Below are 14,766 nucleotides of genomic sequence, written 5' to 3'. Positions count from 1 at the left end.
GAAGGCGGAGAAGGGAGTTGAGAGACGCGCAACTTCCAACTGGAGAAGTGAAGAGGAAGAGAGATCAGGTTGACAGTGACCTCAAGTGGCGGCAAAGAGGTTTGCAGCAACAATTTGGAAGGATGGATTTCACCTTAATTTTCACCAAAACAACAGCTGAGTGCTTGGTGGTTAGGGGGGACCGAGGTCAATGGGGGTGGAAGCTTCGGAGTTCTCGATTGGTCACGACATGGAGCTACTTCCCGTGGTAAACCAAACATGAGTCCATTCCAAAGTTATGTGGTTTAGGGAAGTTATGTTGTTTGGGATATCAATCATGCAGCATTTGTCAGTTAAACAAGTTATTGCTTTATTTGTTACGACCCATATCATCCTAACGTCCACATTCCCTGAGTTCCTGCCAGATAATAAGGCCTATTCATTATGTAACGTAATTGTTGTGTGTTAGGCTACAAAAAACATACTTTGGCCATATTGTCATGATACTCATGGCAACAAATACATTTGAATTAAATTAAATTTTGCAATCTATGCGTTAACTACCCTATACTTTTATAAATGTAAATTCATACCTTTTGATGGTATTCTCATCTCACTCAACAAATGCAATATTGACTCAGACACAATCATCTCAACCTAGTCCAACCCCTTAACTGGGATCGATACATTTTTCAGAGAACCCAACTCATTCTGGTCAAAAGCATATGCAGAAAACCACTTTTAGGTGCACCTAAATCCACTCAAACATCAACTGATATCAGCAACACAGAGATAATCCTCCATTGGGCCTGCTGTCCACGCCAACGGGGTTGACATCACAGCCTTGCTATGTCTGATCAACTCCATATGTACTGGGCTGATCCCAACTACCACCTCAGCCAATCAGCTTCCAGGAACACCCTATCCACAGCAGTGTGTGTGTGTGCGTGCGTGCGTGCGTGCGTGCGTGTGTGTGTGTGTGTGTGTCATTAGATAGTATGGAATATTACTGGACAACTTACAAGTGTGTGCTTCACTCTTTCACCCTCCATTTTTCCTATTAAATACAAATTAACAGTCAAAACAACTACAACTAGTATATACAGAAGACAGATTTAATATACCTGTATAACAAGAAAATATTTGGTGTAAACATTTTCATTGAGGAAGTTTGGTCATGACCCAGAATCTTAGCCAATAGGCAGATTACTTTAAAAAAATCTGAAAAAGTTTGAAGAAAACACTGATGAGAAAGTATTTAAGTCAGATACAAATACCTGAAGTCAATATTTTGAAATGAAAGTACACTCCCCAGTTATCCATCTGACTGGTGATTAAATTATGGTGTTTTAGTAAAGAAGAGACAGGCTTAACGCCTTCGTAAGAAAAAACAATAATTTCCATTGTATTATATTATTCTTAAGAAAATACCCACTAACCCTAGAGTGAGATATTTTTAGGTTTAGCAAGGAAATATCAAATTACACAATAAACATTAGTTATTGCTTTCTCGAATTCTGTTCAAGGAAGTAGATATTGGCAGAACACTTGCTTACAAGCATTGGCATGGTATTAACAGTACAAACATGTTCAAGTACAAAAACGAGTGTGTCTCTCTCCCGCTCTCTCTCCTCTTCCTCTCACTTCTCCTAGTTGTTCAACAGGAATTTCCCGTTGGCCGAGGTTCCTCTGCGGATCTCTGCTATCAGCTTGTGGAGTTTATCAGACAGTGCCACCTAGTGTCAGACAAGTGCATGATATTTTATTACACAGTATGTCATATACATTACAGTAGATGTGTGTGTGTGTGTGTGTGTGTGTGTGTGTGTGTGTGTGTGTGTGTGTGTGTGTGTGTGTGTGTGTGTGTGTGTGTGTGTGTGTGTGTGTGTGTGTGTGTATCTTACACTGTAAGGTTCAGGGTCCTGTAATCTCTTGTGTCGGGGGTCCAGGTTCTGAATGGACCTCTGGACTTTCTCTCTGCATTCAGCATCACTGCATAGAGGCTGTGTGATCTACAAAATACAGACAAACACGATTATGTGTTTATTATGTAGTAATATTGCTACACTGCGGGGGCACGATAGTCCACCTGAAGGCTAGATTGCCTAACTGTCAGTGTCATTCACTTTGGAGGAGAGCGTCTGCTAAAATTACTTGTATGAGTTGCACCACTGTTGGGGGACTTTAACTGGGGCCGAGAACAAACCACGACAGGCCATCAATGTTTAATGGTACAAATGTACAACTGATGAATTCCTTGTATAAATATCGGCCCTTTGGCCAAAAGATTTCACATTCCTGGCCTAGACCGAGAAAGCTGAGAGTCGAGTTCCCACATCCACCAGGACCAATTCCTAACCTGTCCCTTGGCGAACACTTCCTGCCGTAGACATGTGACCTGTGTGGGCGTGACGGCTAGGTGGGCCTCCTGTCCCAGGGGGTAGCAGCGGAGGGTCTGTCCCGCCAGGGGAGGGGGCTCCTCAGAGAGACACAGCAGGTCCATCAGGGGGTGACCTGCAGGACAGAGACAAGGTGGTTGATTGGGGGAACGCTACTGTGTGCAGGCAGCAAAGTGTCCTGTTGTTACTCTCGAGCCCCAGCTAAAAGGTTCTTGGTTTCGGCCCCCAGTAAACATAGCCTCCCCTGTTTATCAACCAGCAGTGGTCCCCAACAGTTTATTTTGGCCCTGACCCTCTTTCTAGCCCTACAAATGTTGAGACCCAACTTTAACTTAAGTAGATCTGTTGCTACGCAAAGTATTTTTACCCAATCAACATCTGCCGGTAATATGTCCCGCTGAACCAATCGCTTTGGTCTATTAAGACGCCATTATGACAGACCTTTACAAAGAAAGTGAACTAAAACGGATCATCCAATCATTAACTAATGTTGGCAATATCCGGCAAAGCAGTATGCATGTCAGAGGACTCCAAGTGGGCTCCTGACCCAAAGGTAGGGAACCACTGCCCTAAACGCGGGCATATAGCTATTTGCTTTTTAACGACATGTATCTTAATTCGCCCTGGGTCACTTTGGAAAATCTGTGATAAAACTAAATTCAGCTTTATAACCAAATTAAGCTTTTGTGTATGTTAAATTAATATATTTAGGAGAGGAGAATATGGATGAGAGAATACAGCAGGGAGCCTCACCCTCGCTGTCCAGCAGACGGTACACAGCCTTCTTCCCAGGAACAGTGCTCTTCTCTGGGTCTTCACTGAATTTCATCCTGGGGCTCCCCCGGACCTCCACCAACTTACACACACACACACACACACACACACACACACACACACACACACACACACACACACACACACACACACACACACACACACACACACACACACACACACACACACACACACACACACACACACACTTCAGTACTGAACAAAGCAGCTAATAAGAAAGGAATGCAGGCAGGTTTATTAAAGGTCCCATGGCATGAAAATCTCACTTTATGAGGTTTTCTAACATAAATATGAGTTCCCCTAGCCTGCCTATGGTCCCCCAGCGGCTAAAACTTGCGTTTGGTGTAAAACGAGCACTAGGTATTCTGCTCGCCTTTGAAAAACGGAGGCTCAAGCGCGCTGATTTGGAATGTGGCCCCATATGTCGTCATAAAGGATCTAAGCTCCTCCCCTTTCTCTGCCTTGCCCGCCCAGATAATTTGCCAATGAGACACGACCGTGTGAGCGCCACCTGTGTGTGTGTGATTACACACACTGTAACGCAAGTGTTTGCTGTTGGTTTTATGGTGCATAACACGTCGGTTCTTTGACGTCTCTTGTATTTCCACAACGAGGTCTGTAGTGGGGGTTATCTCAGCCATGGTTGAGAATGAATTGGGGGAAAGGAACTTTGGCTTTGACTCCCTGAGGTACATGAACCACAACATGGAGGAGAAAGGGATTGTTGGCCGCGATTGTCTCCCGCATGAGCCCCGCTTCCCGCTGCCGAGGGACCTCTGCCTCGGCGCTGCAGGAGGTGGTGGTGCCTAAGCGCTGACCGCTGCCGAGGCGGTGGTCCCTCTGCAGCGAGGCTCCGGCGGGAGACAATCACGGGCAACAATCCCTTTCTCCTCCATGACGTGGTTCAGTCTACTTCAGATTGATGTGGACGTGGAAGAATCAGAGAAGTAAGAGAACCCGACGCGGTCGTTTGAGATTCATAATATCGTCTGGAGGCTCACACAGCTTTTGGCCATGAGAATATATATTATATGATATAGATATCTATGTATAATATGATATTATTTAGATATAGAGCTCTAGGATTCCTGTGTGTTCTAGAATATTTGCAGAACACGGCTAAAGGCTGTGTGCGCCTCGCCATTGCGATACATCCACTGTAAACAGAGCGCATGGTACCGTGGCTGCAAGCTGCTCAGGGCCACACCCCCACCATCCTCCTTGACCCGCCTCTCTCCTCCTCATTTGCATTAAAGCTACAGACACCGAAAAGGCGCATTTGGGGAAAGCTCAATGTGCGACTCGTAGTAGCTCGTAGTAGCTGTAATTCTGCACCAAGGCTGAATTTTGGGAACGTCTTCAAATACTGTGTTTGGGGCCTACTAATATCTATATTAAAGCATCCATAAAGTAGCATGCCATGGGACCTTTAAAGTTCGGTCCCTCCATGTGTGTATATCAGTGTGTACATTAAACATTACCTTGTACACACATCCCAAGGACGGCTGCCTTGTGCACGTTACCAAGTGGGTTCCCACTCCCACCACATTGATTTCGTTCTCCTAAAACACAGAGAGATACACACGGTCTCAGTGAGGGGCCCATGGAGGAAGAGGAACGGTTAGACCTGTTCAGAACAGGATCTGCTTCAGGCTCCCTTACCTTCTTGCTGAGCTCCATCATGCTCTGCTCTGAGATGTTGTTGGTCCCAACGATGATCAGAGATTCGAACACAGGGACGGAGAATCTGGAGGAATCCCAAGCAGAAGTTATCAGGTTATAATAATGGAATCCAAAGCGATACAATGTATTCAGAGGCATGTCATTAAGGAGCAGGTAGTTGGGGGGCATCTTGCTCAAGGATGACGACAGTGGACATTGGGGATCAAACCCAGAGCCTTTCAGCTTGGAGTTGAACACTGGCAGAGCTCCGACCCTCCTTCTTCTTAGTACTATCGCTCCAGGCTCCCTATTTTGGTGTCATTAATGGCCAGGAAAGGGTTATAATGTCACTCAAGGGTACCTACAGGTAGAACCCAGAACCTTTTTACTGTGTGTTGGACAACCGTAACACTAATCTATCTTGCCCTATGTCTGAATAGCTATCACTGGCTGGCCCATTAGTAGAGTGATATAGAGTGTAGACAAAGAAGCGTTCACTCACTGCTTGGCGCAGTGTTTGAAGACGCGGCGTACTTCCACCGACTGCCTGCAGAGGTCGCCACTGTCCAGACGCACCCCCCGCGGCTGGTGGCCCAGCTCAATCAGTGCCATGGCAACCGCACAGAAGTTCAGCAGCCCACTACTGTGGAGGTGGAGACAGACAGACAGACTTATTACGAAAGTCAACCACATACAAAAAACTCATGCAGTGGTGCAGTCAAACATTCAAAGAGATGGCAGAGCACTATAGAGATAGATATTATGATGAACAAGCCAAGAAGGTCTGAATAATATACATCATGAGGTAAATTCTACCTCAACCAACTGCATTAAAACGTTTACGCTTACAACTGGCTTCATGGGTAAGAACAAATTTAGTTCGATATTTATAAGAGGCTGTACGCATGCTCGCTATTAATAAACACCAGTGACCTAGACATTTAGAAAGATTATGTTACAAGTTTATGTTTAACTTTCAGCGTGAACGGGGAAGATGTCAGAAGTACTGGTGTTACCAGCTAACACTGTAGCTGTCAATCACAGGCAGGAAGTTTCCAGGGTAGGCGATGGCATAGGACAGGAAAGCTGCCAGCTCGCCCTCATGGATCTTCGCAGGCTCCGCCCCCAGGAGCTCACAGAGACGACCTAGAAGGCCCTTGGTGAGCGAGATCAGGTCGATTGGGTCCTTCTCTCCGTCCGCCGGCAGGAGAGTCTGTCCAGTAACAGGGAACAGGAAGTGGTCAAATGTCTCATCATAATGAATAAAGGAATGAGCTGGGAATATAGAGCTCATTGTATTGTACTAATGTACTCTGATATTCCAATAATGTATCAATCATATTCAATTTATGCTCCAATAATAAACCCATCATATACCAAGAATCCATATAACATTATATAATCCAATAATATACAGTCATCAATTATATGCCAATAGCATTCCAGTAATAATAATATGCCAATATTAGTTGACATTTGCCAGATTTCGCAAAAAGTTATTTGAGTAACGAACATGATAAAATCCCTCAAATTATATTACATTCGATCAGGTAATCGTATCTACAAGAATAGAAAGGCTTTCACAGAAGTGCAGACCTTAAACAGAATATACTAATGGTGGTTTATTAATGGAATTACAATACAATATACAGATAATATTATTCAGATTAAAGAGTTGGTGTGAATGACTGACAGCCAGGAGGCGGGAGAACACAGACCTGAGGCCACACCTCCTCCAGGGAGGAAAAGGAAGTGACATAAGAGTGGGCCATGGTTCCTGCTACAGGGATGCCGAACAGGAATCCCGCCTGCACGTTACTGGTCATATCAAAGCCTGGGGAGCCACACATAGTCACTCACAGAGAGTGGTGTGTGTGTGTGTGTGTGTGTGTGTGTGTGTGTGTGTGTGTGTGTGTGTGTGTGTGTGTGTGTGTGTGTGTGTGTGTTAGTACCTCCTATGTGTGTGTATCGCGAGGCGGTGAGTCCACCGTCCGGGCCCTGGGCCCTCCGGAGACCCAGCTCCAGCAGCTTTCTGTCGGGCCCCGCGGCCAGGCGGAACCGGGCAGCGTTACTACACACCAGACTGGACCAGACACACACACACAAAGGAAGTACAAGACCATGCAAACATAATACAACACACACCCATACCAACAGCCAAACCAACCACAAGTCATTTTGTTGCTAAAATAAACAAAATATTTTAAACCTGTGCACGTGTGTGTGTGTGTGTGTGTGTGTGTGTGTGTGTGTGTGTGTGTGTGTGTGTGTGTGTGTACCTGGCATAGTTGACTAAACACAGCAAGCTGGTCTCCAACAGTTGGACCACAGCCAAAGGACCATCCACCTCCATGAGCGGCACCTGCATTCACGAAAACACATCACCATCATCACAAACTCTAACGGTCGAACCCCACTACTCCCTGTCTCGAGAATCTCACCCTGGCGAAGACCACAGTCGCCTCAGGAACGGCGCGCAGGGTCACCCCGGAACAGTCCAGCTCCCGCAGAAATTGGAAGAAGGCGGGGTTGGTGGTGGGAGGTAGAACAGACCGAAGGTACTCCACGTCTGGCCCCGCCCACAATCACACACAACAGAGAAGCGGCCAATCACGCTCGTCATAATAACTCTCACACTGAGGACTCAGTTGTTATATGAACAAAAAAAAGGATAGTTTTTTTAGAACATTTAACAGGGAAAGTAAAGCCTGATGACTAATATCTCCATCAGTAAAGACTGATGGAGATATGACGTCACTGTCGACGTCGGTTGAATGTCAATATTAGGAGGCACGCGCGTTATAATTACACATTTAGGGTAGCATTTACAAAAAACTAAATAGTTATAAGCAACGTTTGTTAAGGACTATCTGATCATTTTACTGTAGGATGTTGTCGTTTGATAGGCATGTATGAGAAGGTGTACTGTACAGTGAACTTTGCGGTATTCGACCGATGGGGTCAAGTTCAACAGTAGTGGGGCGCAAGGCAGCGCAACTAAGTCATTACGCAATGCCTATCGTAACCTTGTGTAATGATGTGGCTGATTACATTGGCATCGGTCCCAGCACGTTAAACACTCTCCTCTGACCATTGACCACTCACCTTCTTCCGTAAAGCGAAAGTTTCGCAAGAACAGCAGACAGTCGTGCACACCGGAGAACAGCGAAAAGCCGCCGCCGAAGGGGTTCTCCCTGAAGAACAATTCGAACACGGCGGGCTCGTTGTGCCGTCCGGAGTTCCAATAGGCATAAGCCATGGTAAACTGGTATAGGTCCGTCAGCATGGGGGGCACCCGGGCACGGATGGACCGCTCTATAGCCTCGCATGCCTTGCTCAACGGAGCTGCCATGTTCACACACGGCTGGCTCCCGTTCAACTGGAGTCAGAGCTGCCGAGACACCTGGGAGATGAAGTTCTTCAATGCGCCGCACAACTGTTACACCGTTATATAATTGCGCACCAGTAACGACGGTCAGAATGAAAGCAATTTCGTTGCAGTTTAACCAAGCCCCACAACCAAGAATTGTTATTGAAGTAGACACTTTTAGTGACATTTCATCAAGAAGCTACTTTTATTGTAGGCACAGGTTCAATGTCAGTCACACGTGTCATTGAATAATATGCTTTTCACGTGACTGTCTGATGACATGCTTTGCGAAATGTACTGGTGTAATACTATATATTAATTAACCAACTACAAACTCCCTATTTCCAAAGTTACCTTAGGTTATATAGTGCATCATGAAGACTAAACTTTGTAATATTCAGCCTAATTTTACCAAACCACTTTGCATAATGTCAATACATGATGCCAAGCGTTCCTTGGGGCAATGCTGACACCACATCAGGTTCTAGAAGATACTAGACCTCACTAAATACATATTTATTCAGTAGATCTTGACATCAATGGCAGACATGTTGGCTGCAGTTTCTTTAGTTTCCTTTGCTTCAGAAGAGACACTTCTGTCACAACCAAGTTCTAAACCAGAGCGGTGTCCATTCCACTTTCAAATAAATAACATATTCATAGTTTTCTTTTGTTTCTTTTTGTTCACCCGCTGCGCTGCCCCTCCTCCCTGGGGAAGAACATGGCCAGCTCATTGGTGAGTACGTGCCGACCCCCCGCCCATAGGAAGTGCGTTGGCTGCTCCTCTTGGCCCTGCTGCTCGTAGAGGAAGAAGGGGCTGAGCTCTATAGCCAGGGCCGACCGAACCAGGCCCACCCCTCCAGCCAGCTCCGGACAGGGGTGATAGACGCGTCCACTGGCCGGGTGCATGTAGAGGGCCTCCGGGCGGAACGGTGCGCTGAGCTGCTCACCTCCCCCGCAGTACGACAGCATATCGGGGCCCGGCCCCGGGGCCAGCTCGTCCGTCGGGGGCGGCAGCAGGTGTGTGAAGACCAGGGGCCGGTCGTCGCAGCGCACAAAGTTCCTCTCGCGTCCGCACAGCGACAGGAAGGGGAAGTGTTCACTGTAGCGGCCGCCCTGGTTGCTACGCAGTCGGCTGAAGAAGAACACCAAGAACTTCTGGTCTGGGGGGTTCAAAATCAAAAAGAAGGGGGAATAGTAACATGAACAACACATGAATATGAATGAAAAAATAATAATCACAAAATAGAACCCTGAATTACGTTACAGTATAGCCACTTTTTTGGGAGACGCCAGCTTGGAGGGGGGGAGGGTAGAATAGGCAAGCAGTTAGGGGGATTGATGCCCATTTAAAAGGCGGGTTCAAAACCCAATGTCCACAGTCTACCATAGGCATCTGAGCAATATGACTAACCTCATCACACATTAATGATTCATCCAAAATGCCAGGGGCGCTGGAAAGAGAGGCTCTGCTAAATGACTAAACAGTTATGAAGGGTAAACAACACCTTTTCAGATGTTACAAAAGTCAAACAAAGTCTCTACCAGGGAGGTGTGCTGGTCATGGATGTTGGATTAAGATGCATTAACCAATTAGAGTAGCAATACTCTGAACAATTCCTCCCTTGTAGAGTTAATATGGGGCACATGATATACTGCCGAAGATTTCATCATAGCCGATATAGGGATAAGCCATATATATTTATATAGGTCCACATGTAATGGAGCTGTTAAAAACGGTTGAACTCTCACACACACACACACACACACACACACACACACCACACACACACACACACAGTGTGTTTTGCAGATGATACCCATAGGAATGTGTAGGCTGTTAACATAACATGAGGGTTGAGTGAAAAGGGTCTCACATTTGTTTTACATGTGTATGTTTGCAAATATATGCTTTTCACTGCAGGTGAAATGGGACTTAGCGCAGTGGGGCTGCAGTTTACTGAGTAAAGTTAGATTTTTCGCTACGATCTAGGGATATGGGTTACAAGATCAATGGGAAATCACTTTAGGAAACTGACACTAACACCAACTCTGTTTTGTTTTTACATCCCCTGGATGTAACACTTGTAAAGGGGTTGTTGATGACTGAAATATCTTCAAATCTTTAAACATGTCCTCCTGTTTTACATCACAGAAACGCCCTCGTCAGGGTAAAAAGTTACTTTTTTGGACAGTCACCGATTACGTATGATGTTTAACATGACTCAAAGTCCATAAGACCTTTGAGGAATGCGTGAGTTATTAAAATAAATAAGTTGGCCATTCTATAGGCTTCATTCTGATCTTCTGTTTACCTTTAAAGCAAGTCACAAAGTTCTTCACTTTCGTGTCATCAAGGAACAGCTGTAAAAACAAAGACCCGCCCCCCAACAACATTAGAACAATGTTGTGACAAGACGATATTGGGTCCATTTTATGAGTGAATGAATTGTACATCGGTCCAGATATTCACCTGTCCTTGGTGGTCAATATAATAAAAGTATTCACGGATGCGAGGTTCGGGGCTCTGGCCCTGAACATAAGTGACTATGGACCGCAAACAGCACCGCACAGGTGAAGTGAAGCTCCGCAGGTTCCGCAGAGCAGCGGCGCACAGCATGCTTCCTCCGAAGATCAAATGTTCTGTCAATATTGTTCATAAACGCAGCTGTAGGGATAGAGCAGAAGACACAGTTCACATGCCGGAAGTTATTGTTCCATGGGAAAACACTGGGTTTATAACTGCTGCCATCTAGTGGAATAAATGTGCTAAAACATCAGACAAGCACCATTTAATACTTTCAAATTGCCGAAATCTTTAGATATTTTTTTTTTCTGTCTACTATTTTCTTCTGTTATTTTACATTTGTTTTTTTAAATGGTTTGATTTCAATGTGTACTCTGTTTTTGTAATTTTTTTTAAGATTAGATTCCTCAACAAACTGTATAAAACAAATAAAAAAAATCTTCTTTCCGTTCAACATAAAAGTACCATTTTACTAAAAGATTTTAGTCGTCATTAAATATTTACTATTTATTTCCAATAAAGTTGTCTAATTATGTGAAAATAACTCACAGCCTATACATGAGACTAAAGCCCACTGTCTCGAATGAATATACATCAGGAGGATAGAGCCTTTGCTTTTTAAAAATCGATTAATCTATTAAAACTAAATCCTATAAAATAAAAATGAAATAATCTGGAAAATCCTATCGACCAACGCAGTACAGGCCACAATATACGAGGACTGGGTATCTGGTGACCAGACGACCAACTAAGATAAGATATGAGGAGCTGCCCAGATCAGAATCCTCTGATAAGCAGGCGGCCAAATCAAAAGCACTCGTCATCCCTTGAACCAGGTCCAAGGTCCTGCCCAATCGAAACCTTGAGGACCTCAAGAGGAATGGATTGACGACGTGAAGGCGAGAAGTATTTTACCTGTAGTGCACCTGTGAATCCTGACTTCCGCCTTCCTCCCCCGTCGGCTTGGTGGCGGTCTATCTTTCTACCTGTAGACCTACCCTGAAAACTACATTTTTCCTACACAGGAAGGCGTGCGAGCTCAAACAAAATGGAGAGATATTTGGACTTTTAACTTCGGATCTCAAACAGCAGGCAGTAAGTGTATATTATAGGGGTTTTAATGGGCTCTTTTTGTGGTATCAACTACACAGAGTAGAGACATTTGAACAATACTCCATTCTCCTGTTGCGTAACGATAGTTTGTAACAAAAGTAAGTAAATTATACAAGCTATTGTTTCGACATTGTTTACTGTCAATACAAGGCCAATTGTACAAAACAAGGCAAAACACCAACGGGAGCTACATAGGTGGATTATTTCGCCCGGAGTGACAGGGTGGCCTACTTTCTCCAACAGCTATGAGCCATCAACCAAGGAACAAGAGGGGGCACCGGGACCGAAACGGGGAGCGTCGAGAGAATCGAGCATCCAACGACAGGTACCCCGAGGACAACAGGCAGCCCTCGCCTGACAGGTTGGTCGGCGTACCATTTTTAAAGTACAATTATTGTCATTTGTTTGATGCTGTCTTTAGTTATAGTCGGTCCAATGACCGACCGTGCCTTCCTCGTTTGTTTTGATCTCAACGATTGTTCATTGGTTTATTTGATCGACAGCTATTTCCTTGATTTAAAAGGAAAAAAAGTCGATTGACTGTAAGATTAAGTCTCATACCGTTTGACTTTATTGTTGTTTATGTCTTTCTGTTGTTAACGACTGCCTATTAATTCCTCTTTTCCCTCTCAGGTCGTCTCGTCCGCCCTACTACCCTGCACAAGACAGACCTGAAACCAGCCATGCACGGGACAGAGGAGCACGAGACGTCCCCAGAGAGATACCCAAAGAATCCACATGCTCGCACATATGTTCGCGACGAGGTAAGTCATCAAATATTAGTTTTTATGTTTCAGTCGTCTGGGCAGAAAGTTGTAGAGCCGGAAGAAATGTGAACAATTGATCGGCAAACGATGAACCACTTTAGCTGGACGATACCCTCAGCCCCTCCCGCGAGGAACCGGTTTTCTGTTATTTGTGACGTCAGCCCTCTCTCAGCCTATTTAATACTAATGCTTTCAGCGTGAAACATGATCACCACAATTTACACCTATTAATCACACACATCCTTTTGAATGTACAATAGCCAATTGTGTATTCCACAGAGCCCATGACAATTTGCTATACTATATTTGGCATTCCACAAAACATTTTTTGTTGGGAATACTATACATTTATTTAGGATGACTCTTTATAAAGTGACTTCCAGTCGATTCAGAAGATACATAGGGGTAATTCAGGACCAGGTAGGGGTTCGGCAAATCTTCTGTCAAAGAAGACTGCAGGTCTTAATACTTCGGCGATCGAACCCATGACCATTTAGCTTGGAAGACTATTGTGTGTGTGTGTAATGCGACTTATTCCCAGGCATCGTGCTGATGTGCTCGGTGCTGACCAACGCCCTGGTGCTGATCTGCGTGGTGGCGGCACAGATGGTGATGTCCGGGCTGACGTCCAATGCTGGCCTGGGCGGATTCAACATCAACTCCAACTTCAACCTGCAGGGCACGGAGCTGCAACAGGTGCGGGACCTGGACATGCAGTACAGCCAGATGCGCGCGCCGGGCATCTATGGCGGCCTGGCCTTCAGCCTGGTGTTCGGCGTGGGCTCCCTGGTGTTCGCCGTGTCGGGGAACAAGGCCCCCCACCACCTGCCCCGTAAGACCCTGTACGCGGCGCTGGTGTTCCAGGCGGTGGGCGCCGTGGCCTACGTGGTCGCCGTCGGCCTCTACCTGCACTTTGTCATCGGCGTCAACGCCACGGACGTGTGCCAGAAGCGCGAGCGGCTGTACGCGCGCAACGGCTACACGTGGATGAACTGTGACGTGGGCGGGGCCGACGCCGCCGTAGCGTTGTTTGGACTCATCACGGCCATTTTGTACGCCGTCGGCACCTGGCTCACCTTCACGACCATCCGCGGCGTGAGGCGCTACCACCAGGACAGGAAGCGCCACGAGGCGGGGAGACGCGAGGAGAGATCTCAGCCGCCGACCAGGGCGGACACGACCATGGTGTGAGGCTCCGGGGGTGGGTCACACCCAGGGCGGACACGACCATGGTGTAAGGCTCCGGGGGGGGTCACACCGAGGGCAGACACGACCATGGTGTGAGGCTCCAGGGGGGGGTCACACGACCATGGTGTGAGGCTCCAGGGGGGGTCACACCGAGGGCGGAGACGACCATGGTGGGACACTCCGGGGGGTTCAAAGTGCAGATTGTTTCCTTTTTTTTTTTTTATTAAAGTTGATCTATACCAGAACTCACTTTGGTTAATGCAAATGCCGCTCCTGAATGTCCCAAATTGGTGTCAAGTGATGATGTATCTGGACCAATACTGGTCACTGTGTGATATCACCCGGCACTAGTCTGACCTGAGATTTTATTTGTACGTTTACTTTTTAATGACTCCTAAATGATCCGTGAATGTTAATTTCTTCTAGTGTCTCATCAATTTTAAGCTTGTTTCATAGGATTTTGCAATCAATGTTTTTTAATGTTTTATGATTTTGTTGTAAAATAATGTATATATATGTTTAATAAAATACATGAAATTTAAGTCTACCATTTACATACATCTCGTCAGAGCAAACTTCCCTTAAAAATACAGGCCATAAATAAAGCCTGTTTCATAAGCTGTCACATTTACATTTTAACTGATAGAGGGTTAAAATAAACTTGACTCTTGATAACAGGCCTTACAAATAAACTTCATCTTTCAGTATTTAATCTGATAATGGTCTATACAAATACACTTGAACTCTTGAGTATATAATCGTGATAGGCTAAACAAACAAACTCCACCTTCCGAGAGTAAGGCCACGCCCACTTTAGCCTACAGGGGGCGCCTGTGTTCCACGTTCAAGGTATGCCAGTCACCGAGCTTAAGATGACATCACCCCACCACTGACACCGCAAGTTCTTCTGAAATGATGAATGTGAGGAAAAAGTGACATCATGGTTTACTTGTTGGATGAGCATGA

At 45.6% G+C, this 14,766-nt stretch overlaps 4 protein-coding genes across 6 annotated transcripts in view; 1 reads left to right on the top strand and 3 right to left on the bottom strand.

Moving 5' to 3' along the window:
- Window positions 1-71, bottom strand: part of LOC115556352 (1-phosphatidylinositol 4,5-bisphosphate phosphodiesterase gamma-1) — a 30,617-nt gene extending 30,546 nt beyond the window's left edge. Inside the window, exon 1 of the mRNA XM_030373556.1 lies at window positions 1-71. This exon is cut by the window's left edge and continues 1,258 nt beyond it. The gene's annotated coding sequence lies outside the window, so the exon portion shown is untranslated.
- A 1,002-nt stretch (window positions 72-1,073) lies between these two features.
- On the bottom strand, window positions 1,074-8,235 carry naprt (nicotinate phosphoribosyltransferase). Its single transcript, XM_030373557.1, has 13 exons — window positions 7,941-8,235; window positions 7,277-7,404; window positions 7,115-7,197; window positions 6,788-6,918; window positions 6,554-6,669; window positions 5,852-6,048; window positions 5,338-5,478; window positions 4,836-4,920; window positions 4,655-4,735; window positions 3,132-3,234; window positions 2,339-2,493; window positions 1,884-1,991; window positions 1,074-1,715 (listed from the first exon to the last, which is right to left on the bottom strand). The coding sequence occupies exons 1-13, from the start codon at window positions 8,185-8,187 to the stop codon at window positions 1,629-1,631; spliced, it is 1,662 nt and encodes a 553-aa protein (XP_030229417.1). The 5' UTR covers window positions 8,188-8,235; the 3' UTR covers window positions 1,074-1,628.
- Window positions 8,236-8,386: 151 nt separating this feature from the next.
- Window positions 8,387-11,908, bottom strand: c12h8orf82 (chromosome 12 C8orf82 homolog). 2 transcript variants are annotated; one of them, XM_030373562.1, is made up of 4 exons: window positions 11,648-11,908; window positions 10,679-10,873; window positions 10,521-10,569; window positions 8,387-9,368 (listed from the first exon to the last, which is right to left on the bottom strand). In XM_030373562.1, exons 2-4 carry the CDS (start codon window positions 10,823-10,825, stop codon window positions 8,890-8,892), a joined length of 675 nt encoding a protein of 224 aa, XP_030229422.1. In that variant the 5' UTR covers window positions 10,826-10,873; window positions 11,648-11,908; the 3' UTR covers window positions 8,387-8,889. The 2 variants fall into 2 exon arrangements, with proteins under 2 accessions (XP_030229422.1, XP_030229421.1); XM_030373561.1 differs by lacking the exon at window positions 11,648-11,908 and having other exon boundaries at window positions 10,679-10,930.
- Window positions 11,539-14,342, top strand: si:ch211-191a24.4 (MARVEL domain-containing protein 3). 2 transcript variants are annotated; one of them, XM_030373559.1, is made up of 4 exons: window positions 11,539-11,827; window positions 12,089-12,206; window positions 12,479-12,609; window positions 13,154-14,342. In XM_030373559.1, the coding sequence occupies exons 2-4, from the start codon at window positions 12,091-12,093 to the stop codon at window positions 13,801-13,803; spliced, it is 897 nt and encodes a 298-aa protein (XP_030229419.1). In that variant the 5' UTR covers window positions 11,539-11,827; window positions 12,089-12,090; the 3' UTR covers window positions 13,804-14,342. The 2 variants fall into 2 exon arrangements, with proteins under 2 accessions (XP_030229419.1, XP_030229420.1); XM_030373560.1 differs by having other exon boundaries at window positions 11,690-11,943.
- Window positions 14,343-14,766: the final 424 nt, after the last annotated feature.

The sequence above is a fragment of the Gadus morhua genome, chromosome 12, assembly GCF_902167405.1.
Source record: "Gadus morhua chromosome 12, gadMor3.0, whole genome shotgun sequence".
NCBI lineage: Eukaryota > Metazoa > Chordata > Actinopteri > Gadiformes > Gadidae > Gadus > Gadus morhua.
Note: the sequence above shows the minus strand (reverse complement) of the source record. Positions and strands in the feature narration are given on the sequence as shown.